This window comes from Lathyrus oleraceus, chromosome 5 (genome assembly GCF_024323335.1).
Source record: "Lathyrus oleraceus cultivar Zhongwan6 chromosome 5, CAAS_Psat_ZW6_1.0, whole genome shotgun sequence".
NCBI lineage: Eukaryota > Viridiplantae > Streptophyta > Magnoliopsida > Fabales > Fabaceae > Lathyrus > Lathyrus oleraceus.
In genome coordinates, this window is record NC_066583.1 from 587,097,948 (window position 1) to 587,113,166 (window position 15,219).

At 38.5% G+C, this 15,219-nt stretch overlaps 1 protein-coding gene across 1 annotated transcript; it reads right to left on the minus strand.

The window, feature by feature from the left end:
• Positions 1-1,760: 1,760 nt before the first annotated feature.
• LOC127082248 (uncharacterized) lies at positions 1,761-2,864 on the minus strand. The gene has a single exon (XM_051022490.1). The coding sequence runs from the start codon at positions 2,862-2,864 to the stop codon at positions 1,761-1,763; it is 1,104 nt and encodes a 367-aa protein (XP_050878447.1).
• Positions 2,865-15,219: the final 12,355 nt, after the last annotated feature.

Consider the following 15,219-nt stretch of genomic DNA (forward strand, 5'->3'; position numbering starts at 1 on the left):
CAATTACAACTCAATGAACACCCTAGTCCAATGCAATCATTTAAGTGATAATTGCTTGGCTCACAAATAAAACCTAATACAAGACACAATAAACATACAGCAAGGAAATACAATGATGTATTTAATTCTTCACACTTCAATTCCACTAATTGCTGAAAGTAGGATTACCATCCTTTTATAATGCAGCACTTGGGCCTTGTACTTGAATTTCATAAAATTAAGGTTAAGCAAGTTAACCTAATTTCCACACATTAGGGTGCTAACAAATAGGCTATTTGCTAGGTCTCTTAATTTTAGCACAGTTGTTAGTTTCCTGGATTTTAGCACAGCTGTTAGATTCCTGAAAAATAGCCTGAGATAAATACTGAAGCATAACAGAAAAACTAACTAGCCTATACTTTAGTATCTGCTGTAAGGGATGAATGTCATAACATTCAGTTTGACATCCAGAAAATAGGCTATATGCCAGGTCTCTTAATTTTAGCACAACTGTTAGTTTCCTAAAAATCATCTTGAGATAAATACTGAACCATAACAGGAAAAAACTAACTAGCGTATACTTTAGCCTCTGCTGTCAGGGATGAATGTCATAACATTCAGTTTGACATCCAGTAAATCCTGTATTAGCTAATCCTGCAGCATACTACTTAAGCATGTCATGACATCAGTCAAGACATCTAAGTACAGTAAGTGTTTTAACATAAAATGCAGCTAATCAAAAACATCTACAAACTCCCCCTTTGGCAAATTTTTGGCTAAAACAACTTGGCATCACAACAGAGTTCACAGCAGCAGAAAGCACACATCCAAGCAGAGAATCAAATTAGCTAATACACTCAGCAAACATAGAAGTTAAACTTCAAACAGCAGCAGTACAAGTAGATAGCAAACAACAACATAACCTCTTGTTTAGAGGACCTTCAACTTCAAGTAATCTGTTGTCCTGGGGTACAGGTGTTACTCCCCCTTTTTGTCAAAAATGTTGCTAAAGCAACACTTAATATTACAGACCAACACAAATAAAATTACAAGCAATTTTCAAAAACACAGGAAATGTTCTAGTCATCTGACTCAGAGTCAGCCTCATCATCTGTGCCATCATCAGGACTGGCATTTGCTTCTCCCTCTTCACCTTGTCTTTCAGCTCCTTCTGCAGCAGCAGCAGCAGCTTCACCAAGCACATCACCTTCAGTCGTCTCCAAAGTGCTAATCAATTTTTCCAAGTTCAGCTTCCTTGTCTCTAACTCCCTGCAAGTTTCTTTGAGCATTGCAATGACAACAGCTTTACCTGGTTGATTGCTTACATGTGATGTCTCACCTGTTGTCATGGCAATGTCAAGGACATGGGTACCTAAGAACAACTGATGATTGAAGGACATAGGGTTGTCTCTTTTCTTCACAAAATCATTCTCTGTTAAGATGTTTGGAAACTGATTCAAAACAATACCACAGATGAGAGAAGAAAAGGCTATAGGCCCCTTCACACTGAAGCTTCCTGCATGCTTCAAAGTTTGATAAAAAATATAGGAGCCTTAGTCAAAATTGGCTTTGGTTCCAACAACATATATAAACTTTCCAAGCATTACAACAACTGTAGATTTATGATTGGTGGGCACCCAGTTAGCAGCTCCAATCTTGTGCAGCATTGCATACTTTACACTCAGTTTACTGGCCACCAATTTTCCTCTGAGAGGCCACTTCCTGACTTGATTAGCAGTGATGACTTGACAGATTTTGTTGTCAGTCACCTCAAGCTCAGGTTAAGCTACATCAGGCCTTCCCAAATACTTGTTGATCACTGAGGGAGAGAAATTTACACACTTGCTTCGCACATACACTTTCCTGAATTCCTTAGACTTCCCATCAGCATATTCTTCAGAAAAATTGACAATAAATTCCTTTACCAACATCTCATAGCACTTTGAGAACTGAGTCACAGTCTTCATTAAACCAGCCTCTTGAATAAGGTCCATAATATCCTTATAGTCTAGGACATTCTGAGCTAATTCCCTTTCCAAAGCCAGCCTTTTCTGATAAACATATTTCCACCTGTTTACACTTGAAGCAAAATGAAAAGATATGTTATCAATTGGTACCTCAGGGACACTTGCTGCAAGCTTGCTAGTGGTTGGCTTCTTCTTTGACAGAGTGTCAGGGACATCACATGGAGCATCTAAGTCAGACTCAACAACAACAGACTTGGTCTTCTTTTTCTTGGGCACCCCTTTGCTCCAAGATTTGGTTGGACCATGAACTTTCCTCTTGAGGGAACTCCCGACTGCCACCTTTGTCTTGGAAGAGGTTGGAACATCAATCTTCTTTCTGGGGGACCTTTGAGCCACTGTTTTCTTTTCTCTCCTAGTCCTAACCCTTTTGGCTATGCTAGGGAGGACTGAGGACAACAACTCATTATTAGAAAATTCCTCCAGGTCTACTGTTTCAGCCTCACAGTTAGGGTTGTTACTGACATCATAAGTGACATGAACTTCCTCACCAGCCACATTATCTAAGGGTTTGTCAACATTTGACTCCTTATGAGCATCAGTTTGCTCAACATCATCGGAGATATTCTTTCCTAAAGACTCAATATTTTCTTGATAAGCAACACTATCAGGTTCAATAGTGTTTAAGGGAATGGAAACCCCAAGGACCTTATGATTACCAGACAGTATTCCAGTCACCATAGTGGCAATGGCATTGTGAACATACCCGGAACCTTCTTTGGTTCGTTCTTCAAGAGCGATGGCTGAGGAGAAGCCTGATACAGTTTCTTTAGGTCTTCTTGCATGTGAGGTATACACAGAGTCAGCGATAGGATCTTCTCTGTTAGGGTTGCTTGGTTCAGTGCTAGGAGAACCAGACATGTTCGTGGAAGAAGATGAGTTGGATTGTTGAGACATGCTGAGTATCTTAGAGGCGAAATGAAGAGTTTCTCTGAGAGGATGCTTGTGTGAATGAAAGTTGAAACGATGGAATAGGTAACGCTTGTTGCAAGAGTAATAGCTATTATTTGTTGACCAATCAGAGCATACTCTCAATTGTTTAATAATTTGAAATATTAAACAGTAAATTCCTAACATAATTAGTTGCTATAATTCCTCAGAAAGACATATTCCCAACTTGCCCCTTAAATTTTCAAACTGAGTAACATCCAAGGCCTTTGTAAATATGTCAGCAAGTTGTAGTTCAGTTTCCACATGTTCCAAGGTAATCACTTTGTCTTCTACCAGATCTCTTATGGAGTGATGTCTAATGTCAATGAGATTGGTCCTGCTGTGTTGGATAGGATTCTTTGAAATGTTGATGGCACTGAGATTGTCACAAAACAATGCCATGACATTCTGAGTGACATTGTACTCAGTCAGCATCTGTTTCATCCATACCAGTTGGGAACAACTGCTACCAGCTGCTATGTACTCAGCTTCTGCAGCGAATAATGATACACAGTTCTGTTTCTTCCTTTCAACTACTCCATTTTGCTGAGGAGTACTGGGTGAGGACAACTCATGACTTATTCCTTCAGCAATAAGAAGCTTTGGGATTCCTCTAACTGCTTCCTTGGATATGATCTTCTTCATTCCTCTTAAATGAAGATGTCCAAGTCTTCTATGCCACAGCTTCACTTCCTGTTCTTTCTTGGCTAAGAAGCACATTGAGGAGTAGTTTGAGACTTTGGGTTCCCATAGATAGCAGTTATCTTTGGATCTGGATCCTCTCATAACTTCCTTATTTTCTCCATTTTTCACAACACATTCTTCCTTAGTGAACTGTACATTGAAGCCTTGATCACATAACTGGCTTATGCTGATGAGATTAGCAGTTAGTCCTTTTACTAACAACACATTATTTAGTTCTGGAACTCTAGGACTGTCCAGCTTACCAACACCATCTATTTTTCCTTTAGCTCCATCACCAAAGGTCACATAACTGGTAGTATGAGGTTGTATATCTACCAATAAGTTATTCATCCCAGTCATATGTCTTGACCAACCACTATCAAAATACCAGTCTTCTTTGGTAGACGCCCTTAGAGATGTGTGAGCTAATTTAGCAACCCATTGTTGTTTCTTGATGGGGGCATTATGCTTAGATGCCTTTTGCTTAGGTCTGACTTGAGGGGTCTGGTTAGGATAACCATGCAACCTGTAACAGAAGGGTTTTATGTGACCAAATCTACCATAGTAGTGGCATCTCCATCTTTGAAATTTCTTCTTTTGATGGTTAATCCTCCTGTTTCCATGATGTATTGACATTGGTTGTGACTTCTGCTTGATTTTCTGAACTTCAACCTTTGAGCTGTTGAAATCAGATGAGGATTCCTTAACAAAGCCTAAACCAGACATGGTTCCTGATTTCTGTCCCACCTTTAGAATTTCTTCCAAAGTGTCAGTTCCTTTATTCAGCATTCTGATGGATTTTGTCATTTGATCTAGCTTAGAGGTCAGTAAGGTTATCTCACCATTTAGACCATCTATGACTGTCAGATGCTTCTTCTTCTCAGCTTCCAGCTCCTTGATGAGTTTCTTCTGCTTTTCTCCTTGTATACACACTTCTGCACTTTTGACACATAACTCTTTATATGAAGAAGCAAGTTCATCAAATGTAAGTTCATCTCCACTTGAGTCATCATCAGATGCACAGACACTAGTTAGTGCAGTGACATGTTTTGCAGATTCTCCTTCTGATTCACTCTCAGAGTCTCCCTCAGACCAGGTGACAGATAGTCCCTTCTTTTGCATCTTGAGAAAGGTAGGACATTCAACTCTAATGTGTCCAAAACCTGCACATCCATGACACTGGATTCCCTTGCCTTGGTTGGACTTTTCTTCAGATTTTGATCTTCTACTGATGTCAGATGGAGTGTTCTTGACATTTGGTCTACCTTTTTGATCAACCTTCTTTATGAACTTGTTGAACTGTCTTCCAAGCATGGATATAGCTTCTGATATGCTTTCATCACCTCCAATATTTCCTTCTTCTGAATCCTCTTCAGTATTTGATACAAAAGCTATGCTTTTGTTTTTCTTTTCAACATTTTCACACAAGCCCATTTCAAAAGTTTGGAGGGACCCAATAAGCTTATCAACCTTCATATTGCAGATATCTTGAGCCTCTTCTATGGCAGTAACCTTCATGACAAATCTCTTGGGCAATGATCTAAGAATCTTTCTTACAAGTTTTTCTTCAGACATTTTCTCTCCTAAGCCTCCAGAAGTGTTGGAAATTTCAAGAATATTCATGTGGAAGTCATGAATAGTCTCATCCTCTTTCATCCTCAGATTTTCGAACTTAGTAGTCAGCATCTGGAGTTTTGACATCCTTACCTTGGAGGTCCCTTCATGAGTTATTTTGAGAGTATCCCAAACTTCTTTAGCCAGTTCACAGTGATGCACCAGTCTGAAAATGTTCTTATTTATCCCATTGAACAATGCATTCAAAGCCTTAGAGTTTCCAAGGGCTGATGCCTCTTGCTCTTTCTCCCACTCTTCTTCAGGAATTTGCATAATGACTCCATCTTTACCTGTCTTCGTTGGATGTTCCCATCCTTTGTTGACAGCTCTCCAAACCTTGCTATCCAGAGATCTCAAGAAGGCTATCATACGAGGTTTCTAGTCATCATAGTTAGAACCATCCAGCATGGGTGGTCTATTTGAGAATCCTACATCCTTGTCCATGGTACTAGAAAGTAACGTCCCTAGATCTCACCCAGAAATTAACAGGCAGGGTGCCTGCTCTGATGCCAATTGAAATTCTAGTAACAGACTATCGATGTCACACTGGATGTTATTACATCCAATTCTGCACAGATAGGTAATGTATGCAGAAAGTAAATGTAAAAGGTAGTAAAAGACACAGAGAATTGTTTACCCAGTTCGGTGACAAACACACCTACGTCTGGGGGCTACCAAGCCAGGGAGGAAATCCACTATAAGAGGTATTAATTCAGGGCTTAAACCAGCAGTTTAATCCTATCACTTAAGACCTACCTAATGTAATTTCAATCTAAACTAAGACCTGAGTTCCTACTCACTCCCCCTCAATCACAGCAGTGATTACAACCTTTAATAATTTTAAAGTCAGTGGTGAAGATATACTTCAAACAACTCTTGATTGTGCTTAAAGCTTTAATCAAGAAACACAGCACTCACGCTTAAAAGCTTAGAGTGACACAAGAATTACAACTCAATGAACACCCTAGTCTAATGCAATCATCTAAGTGATAATTGCTTGACTCACAAATAAAACCTAATACAAAACACAATAAACGTACAGCAAGGAAATACAATGATGTATTTAATTCTTCACACTTCAATTCCACCAATTGCTGAAAGTAGGATTGCCATCCTTTACAATGCAGCACTTGGGCCTTGTACTTGAATTTCCTAAAATTAAGGTTAAGCAAGTTAACCTAATTTCCACACATTAGGGTGCTAACAAATAGGCTATTTGCTAGGTCTCTTAATTTTAGCGCAGTTGTTAGTTTCCTGGATTTTAGCACAGCTGTTAGATTCCTGAAAAATAGCCTGAGATAAATACTGAAGCATAACAGAAAAACTAACTAGCCTATACTTTAGTATCTGCTGTCAGGGATGAATGTCATAACATTCAGTTTGACATCTAGAAAATAGGCTATATGCTAGGTCTCTAAATTTTAGCACAGCTGTTAGTTTCCTGAAAATCATCCTGAGATAAATACTGAACCATAACAGGAAAAAACTAACTAGCCTATACTTTAGCCTCTGCTGTCAGGGATGAATGTCATAACATTCAGTTTAGCATCCAGTAAATCATGTATTAGCTAATCCTGCAGCATACTACTTAAGCATGTCATGACATCAGTCAAGACATCTAAGTACAGTAAGTGTTTTAACACAAAATGCAGCCAATCAAAAACATCTACAAATAAGGCTTAAAAATTAAAGTGCATTAAAAGTAAATGACTTGAAATTAAATGTTAGTTGTTAGTGAATTAGGAGTTAGAATTGTTTTTTTCTTTTCTTTTGTTTAAGTCACTCTTTGGAGAACACTCAACCCACTTATCACAAGCATATATCCTTGAACCAAGACATCTTCCAAAGGAAGGAAAAAAGGCCAAGTTTCCACACAATACCATGAAAGAGGGGAGACTTACAATCTCACTTACTAGAATGTTATGCCTTTTGTGTCAAAATTTAGTGCTATGTTAAGCAATCGTAATTGAACTTATGTAGAAGTTACAACTATTTGAGGTCGGGCAATAAAATTTAGGTGTTAATGCATGTTAGAGACATAGTATAATGGACTATGCTCATGAAACATACCTCACACAAAAAGAATATGCAAAGTGGTGGACCTAATCTCATCTATACTCATGTTGATTTTGCAATCAACTAGCATTAGGATATTTGAGATATTATAGGGGAATTGATCAAACACAAATTGGTCAAAGGATGACTTTTACCAAATTAAGAGCATTCATTCATTTTGTGGAGATGGAATGTACATTCCATCAATCCCCTAAATCTAATGATCTTAACCTAGCAAAGTCAAATCAACCTTGACCAAGACCCAACAATACAAGTCAAACTCACAAAGTCAAATAAAATGGCTCTACATAATTAATTTTGCATTTAAACAATTAAAAATAATAAAAATATGCATTAAATTAAATGATGGTTGGTCAATTTCCTACAAGATCATCATCAAAACACCAAAGAAATGGCCATGAGATTTATCATAGGTCAAACAAGGTCAAAGGACCTTGGAGAAAAAATTTCAGAATTTTTGAAAACTTAAAAGTATTTTTAAACAATTAAAAATATTCACAAAATCAATTAAATCATGAAAAATATTAATAATGATCCAAAAAATATTTTTAATTCCAAAAATGAAAAAGGATTTTATTTAAATTTTTTTGGTGAAACTCTTATATTTTTTGGATCAATATTAAATTTAATATGAATTAATGAAAATAAAATAAACAAAATGAAAACCAATTAAATCAGAAAAACGTGGACCACTTGATCTCCCTTATTAATTGAAGTGGCAGATCAAGTGGATGAAAACGCGCATCCCATGGTGCACACTAGTCAGCGCGCTACACCAATGATAATCACAAAGAGCACTCGGGATTAAAACAATTTGAAATGATCAAATGGCTCAGAACGTGTACAGCACATCATCGGAGCAAATCACCGGTCGTCTTCTCCGATGACCCTGGTCGAACTGGTTCTCTCATCACCATCACATAAATGAAAAAAGAGGACATGATCTTAAAGAAAAAATGTTGTAGATCACGAATATGACCTCAATTCAACCTAACTCCAAGTATATTGAGAGATACATGGAGTTGAAATTTGAGGTACATGAACTGAGTTGCTTCGATTTGACCTCAAAGAAACTCAATCTTCTTGCCTACATTGGTAGGACTTCAGACAACCAAGGATCTAAGAGAATTGATGAGAATTGAGAGAGAATCGAAGAGAAGAAAAATCTGGAAAAATACCTTCAATGATGTGCAGAATTTGATCTCTCTTGCTTCAATTCGTGTTTGATCTTGCTCAAGAAGCTTGCAGAAGTAGATTAGGATTGGTACAAGGCTTTGTATCCTGGAGTTTTTGAATCTCCAAACAGTGAGATTCAAACTCAAATTTCAAGTGAAATTTCTCAGGTTTTACTTTCAATGGTGATGGTTTCAAATGTGGGAGGCAAAGTTGGCGCGTAAGGATCCTCAAAACTGATGCAATGGACCTCTATTTATAGCAAATGCAAGTGATATTTGCACCTTTGAAAATTCTTCCAAATTTGGAAATGTGGAGTGCACGCTTGCATGGGCATGTACAAGCCCATGAAGCAACTCAATTAGGTCCAAATGCAAGTGAGATTGAGTCTGAATGTGGATTGTGATGTAAGGCAAAAGTGTATTGATGTTTGAAGAATAATTCTTGCCAACTAAATGTGGATCTGTTTCAGAAATCTTCAAAATGGTCACAAATTTGACCTCATTTGGATTTGGGATGAATGAGTTATGCATTTTTTAAGTTGAGGAAAATCACTTGTTCAATGGTATTGGTCCAAAATGACCTATAATGTATCCTTATATCACATGCTCATAAAAGTTTAATTAGCTCTTCCTCCAAACATCAAAGTTGAATTAGACACCTTGAATTTTATTGTGCAACTTGGAAATCTTTCATCTCATAAAATTGAGCAAGTTATGGCGTTGGGAAGTTGACTTTCAAAATAGGGTTTAGACAAAATGACCTATAATCTTTCAACATAAAAAATGACTTTCCAAGAAAAACTAGATCTAGACCCCAACATGAAAGTTGTTTGTAATGTCATTTAGAGTAATTGTGCTCATGGAATCGTTTTCATATGATTAAAATTGTAGGAGATAGGGTCTAGGAAACCCCAGTTTTGATTAGTTGAATTCCTCTGGTCAACCACCATGAACCACCTTGCTAACTTGCAATTCTCTTGACTTTTAGGACTCATGGGAGATCATATATGCATAAGATGATGAAATTGAAATGCCCACTTTGAAATATTTGATCAATTGTTGAAGAAGTTACACAAGACACCCAAATGAACTAGGGTTTCCAAGTCAAACCAACTCCAAACTCTTGATGATTTCTTGATCAAAATAACATGTGGAGATCATGGGGATCCATATATAATGCCTATAGCCATTGTAGATCATTTCTTGGTTAAGCTCTTAGCAATGAGGGTCTTAACCCTAGATGTTTGCTTGATAGATCAAAGGTGATCAAGTGCCCTACCTACAAAAGAGTTAGACAAATGCAAAGACATATTTTTGGTATTTTGGTTAGTAAATGGTAAAATACAAAGTGTGATACAATCACAAGGTGCTTGGAGACCTCTCCCAAAACAAACCCAATGAGTAGGGGGTAAGGAGGATATCAATGTATGATCACAATGCCAATGCATATGATGTAAATAGCATGAGGGATCTTAGGGTCAAAATTGGGGTTTTATAGCTGCCCCTATTTAAGGACATTCTAACTGAGGAGGAGAAGGTTAAAATCTTTGTATCGACTTAGTAGAATGGGCTTAAATAACAACATATAGAAACAAATTTTGGTCCCTAAGAGACCTCATGATGCATATCATATGAATGTAAAAATAAATCTTTGTGGGGAAATATTGCCACAAAGGAAAAGAAATCAGAGAGACCGAAAGTCCGCAGGAGTGTTATGCATTCCTTAAGGAAAAATCACTAGGGAGACAGAGACTCTGGGGGATAAAGGGTTATGCGTAGGCCGGGCTACGACTTAAAAACTGTTGGGGAACTAGAGGAATTCCATGAAAATGGAAAGACTCGGTCGGGGAAACGAAGGAACGTCTGCAGGGGAACAGGTAAATCAGAATAAAACTGAAATACTCAAACCATGCAGAAAAAGCGATTCCACTAAGAAAAAAATACACTCAACTGAACTGGGGAAGAAATAAACTTCAACACAGGAGAAGCAGAAATATATTATCCACTACCTACTATGGATAATAAAAAACTGCCAGAGAGGACATCCGTTACCAGTTAGGGTAAACATATCAAGGATGAATCACTAAGGGCCGCCAGGAGATGTATTCATTACCGGCTACTGGGTAAGAATAGACTTGCTGGGGAAGAGCTGAAAATAGGATTAACAACTACCGGTTACTAGGCAGAAGATCAAAGGGGGAGAATATCTGTCACGGGTTAAAGTGAACATATCAAGGATAGACTCAGAGGAAAGAAAATCCGTCATCGGTTAAGATGAACATATCAAGGATAGACTTGCCTGGGGATGTTAAGGAGGATACCCGTCATCGGTTAAGATGAACATATCAAGGATAAACCACCTGAACAAAAAGAATAGGAATTACATCTATCAGATATTGGATAGAATACCATCAAAGAGAATATCCATCACCGGTTAGGATGAACATATCAAGGATAGACTCCGAGGGGAGAAAAGCAGGATTTACAACTATCGGTTATTGGGAAGAAGACCGCAAAGAGGAGAAACCCCGTCATCGGTTAGGATGAACATATCAAGGATTAACTCTCTGGGAAACAAATTAGGGATTACACTTACCTTTTTACTAGGTAGAATACCAAAGGGAGAGAATATCCGTCACTGGTTAAAATGAACATCAAGGATAGACTCAAAGCAGGGGAAGAACATATCCGTCACCGGTTAGGATGAACATATCAAGGATATACTTCCTGGGGAAACGTGAAAACGAATCCGCTGGGGATAAAAGGAGTTACTTTTGTCGGGTATTAGGCAAGAAGTAACAAATTGCCAACTAAGAAGGATACTACCAGTTACTGGGTAATAAACTCTTAGGGGAACAAAAGCATCTATCTAGGTAAGATCTAGAAAGAAACGGTCAATCAAGACTTAACCCAATAAGGATATAGCTCAAGGGGAGTGGCTCTATCCAGATACTCAACTGGGGAGGAAACTGGAATAGTAATCATCCACGAGGAAATAACTCAGTGGGAAAAAGAGAAAGGTTAAAGTCTTTCTGCTTAGGGGGGCGACACTCTACAATTGAAGGAGGACGGACACACCAAATCTGTACGGGGATAAGGTACCACCATAACAGAGAATAAGAATTATAGGCATGAATTAACAAGTGCAAAAATGAAGTTATATGAATGCATATATGTGTATGTATATGTGATTATGCTAACAAAACGATCTCAAAGGATACAAAGATATCGCAGTCTTAAGTCATCGATACAATTATCGGCCAATCCACACAAGATGGAAACGCCTGCTGGAGAATAGAGAGATCAACATCCCAAAGGCTTAACCCTAGCTGGGGAAGGAGGAGATCTGCTGAGGAAAATGTTACCAATTCTGCGGGGAATTTTAGGTCAACACCACATCAAATGGGAGATAACCCTGCAGGGGATAAACACAAATAGCTGTTCAGAAACCAGGAAGAAACTTTGACTGGGAGAGAATCTGATTGCGACTAGCGGGGAAACCAAAGTCCTGCCGGAACCATGCGAACTGCTGCATTTTGCTGGAGAACAAATATAAACTTGGCTGGGGAATAAACACCAACTCAGCTGGGGACAACGGAGAATTAACTGCCTGGAAAAATCAACAAACACCGCGTGGTGAACACTGCTGTTGGGGATGAGAGAGATATCGCGCCTACTGCTTAGGGAGAACCAATAAAGTTCCACACTTAGGGCTTACTGCTTTCGAACCAATGTTGATAATCCCTTTTGAAATCGGTTTCTTAAAATTAATGCTTTTATATGTTTAAGAAAATATGATTTTGATTAAAATTTTAATTTTCAAAATGATCATAATAAAATTTAAAACTATTTGGCCAAATTAAAATAAGAGTAGAAACAATTGGATAAAAGCTCAAGTTTATTTAATAGAATGGTAGTCTGTAAATGATAAGACTCCATAGATCTTTACAAAGTTGAAAATGGTAACTTACATGGAAAAGGGTTACATTGAATACAATGATCACTAATCCTTCTACCAACACCTGATATCCATTGTGCTCTTGACCGCTACTGGGGACGATAAATCAAAACCGACCGTTGTGCTCAAGAACGTCTTCAAATTTGAAGATCAGCAGGATGCATTTACTTGCCATAATCCCTAATTTTTTTGCATAAATTTCCCCAAGGTGGGGTACTCAATTTATCGGGATAATCTTTTCTGTTTTATGTCTCTAATTTTTGCCTGGATCTCCCTTTCGGGTTTCAATCCACCGAGACGCTCATTTTTGCCTAAGCCTCCCTTTCGGGTTTTCAACTTAGCGAGTTGTTCTTTTCTTTTTAGGTGAAGTATTTCTTAACTGCATCAACATTCACAAGACGAGTGAACTCTTCACCATCCATAGTTGTAAGAATCAAAGCACCGTCGAAAAACGCTCTCTTAACAACATATGGGCCTTCATAATTAGGAGTCCATTTGCCCCTAGAATCTGGTTTGAAAGATAAGATTTTCTTGAGCACAAGGTCACCTTCTCTGAACACGCTAGGTCTAACCTTCTTGTCAAAAGCTTTCTTCATCCTCTGCTGATATAACTGACCATGACACATGGCCGTCAATCTCTTCTCTTCAATCAAATTCAACTGATCATACCTGGTTTGACACCATTCAACCTCAGTCAACTTGGCTTCCATCATCACACATAATGATGGGATCTCAACCTCTATCGGGAGCACATCTTCCATTCCATGTACAAGAGAGAAAGGGGTTGCCCCTGTTGAAGTGCGGATGGATGTATGATACCCGTGCAAAGCAAATGGGAGCATCTCATGCCAATCCTTATATGTTACAACCATCTTCTGAATAATTTTCTTGATGTTCTTATTTGCAGCTTCAATAGCCTCATTCATCTTAGGTCTGTAGGGAGAAGAATTATGATGTGCAATCTTGAAGTCCTTGTAAAGAGCTTCCACCATATTGTTACTCAAGTTCGATCCATTATTAGTAATGATCTTACTTGGCACACCATAACGACATATAATCTGGTTCTTGATAAACCTTACAACAACTTTCTTGGCACATTTGCATACGATGCCGCTTCAACCCACTTTGTGAAGTAATCAATAGCCACCAAAATGAAACGATGTTCATTCGACGCTTTGGGCTCAATCATGCCAATCATATCGATTCTCCACATGGAGAAGGGCCATGGGGAGGAAATGACGTTCAACAGTGTCGGAGGAACATGAATCTTATCTGCATATATTTGACACTTGTGGCATTTCTTCACAAACTTGCAACAGTCAGATTCCATTGTCAGCCAATAGTAACCTGCTCGCAACATCTTCTTTGCCATTGCATGCCCATTGGATTGAGTACCAAAGGAACCTTTATGGACTTCAGTCATCAACAGGTCTGCTTCGTGTCTATCCACGCATCTGAGCAGAACCATATCAAAGTTTCTCTTATACAATACATCACCATTTAGGTAGAAATTGTCGGCTAATCTTCTCAAAGTCTTCTTATCTTTCAAAGATGCCCCAGGCGGGTAATTCTGACTTTGGAGGAAACACTTGATGTCATAATACCACGGATTTTCATCTTAAACCTCTTCAATAGCGAACACATGAGCTGGCCTATCAAGACGCATCACAGTCAAATTGGGAACTTCATTCCAATATTTCACCATAATCATTGAAGCCAATGTCGCAAGAGCATCTTCCATCCGATTCTCATCTCGAGGGATATGATGAAACTCAACCTTTGTAAAGAAGGTTGAAATCATCCTCGCATAATCTTTATATGGTATCAAACCGGGTTGATTCGTCTCCCATTCACCTTTGATTTGATTTACAACCAAAGCTGAATCTCAATAGACGTCTAAATACTTGATTCTGAGATCAATGGCCTCTTCAAGCCCCATAATGCAAGCTTCATATTCTGCCATATTATTTGCACACTTGAAAGTCAATCTGGCTATAAACGGAAAATGCGTGCCTTGAGGAGTAATAATCACTGCCCCAATGCCATTACCATATTGATTAACAGCTCCATCAAATACCATGCCCCAACGGGAACCAGGTTCCGACCCTTCTTCAAGCAATAGTTTATCACAATATTTCATTTTCAAGTACAAGATCTCTTCATCAGGAAAATCATACTTCACTGACTGGTAATCTTCAATCGGTTGGTGAGCCAAATGGTCAGCCAAGACACTACCTTTAATTGCTTTCTGAGATCGGTATTCGACATCATACTCTGATAACAACATCTGCCAACGGGAAATCCTTCCAATTAAAGCGGGCTTCTCAAATATATACTTGATTGGATCCATTTTAGATATAAACCAAGTGGTATGATTCAACATATACTGACGCAGACGCTTAGCAGCCCAAGCCAATGCGCAACAAGTCTTTTCAAGCATAGAATACCGAGTCTCACAATCGGTGAACTTCTTACTGAGGTAGTAAATAGCAAACTCTTTCTTTCCAGTCTCATCTTGTTGACCTAGAACACAACCCATACTCTCTTCAAGAACAGTAAAATACATGATCAATGGTCTTCCTTCAATAGGTGGAGACAAAATCGGAGGTTCGAGCAGATACTCTTTGATACTGTCAAAAGCTTTCTGGCAGTCCTCGGCCCAAGCACAAGACTGGTCTTTTCGAAGAAGCTTGAATATAGGCACACATGTGGCAGTCATATGCGAAATGAATCTTGAAATATAATTCAAGCGGCCGAGAAAACCTCTGACTTGCTTCTC

Excerpts from the sequence above, each read along its gene's own strand:
- LOC127082248 (XM_051022490.1), bottom strand. The coding sequence starts at position 2,864 with ATGTCTGGTTCTCCTAGCACTGAACCAAGCAACCCTAACAGAGAAGAT.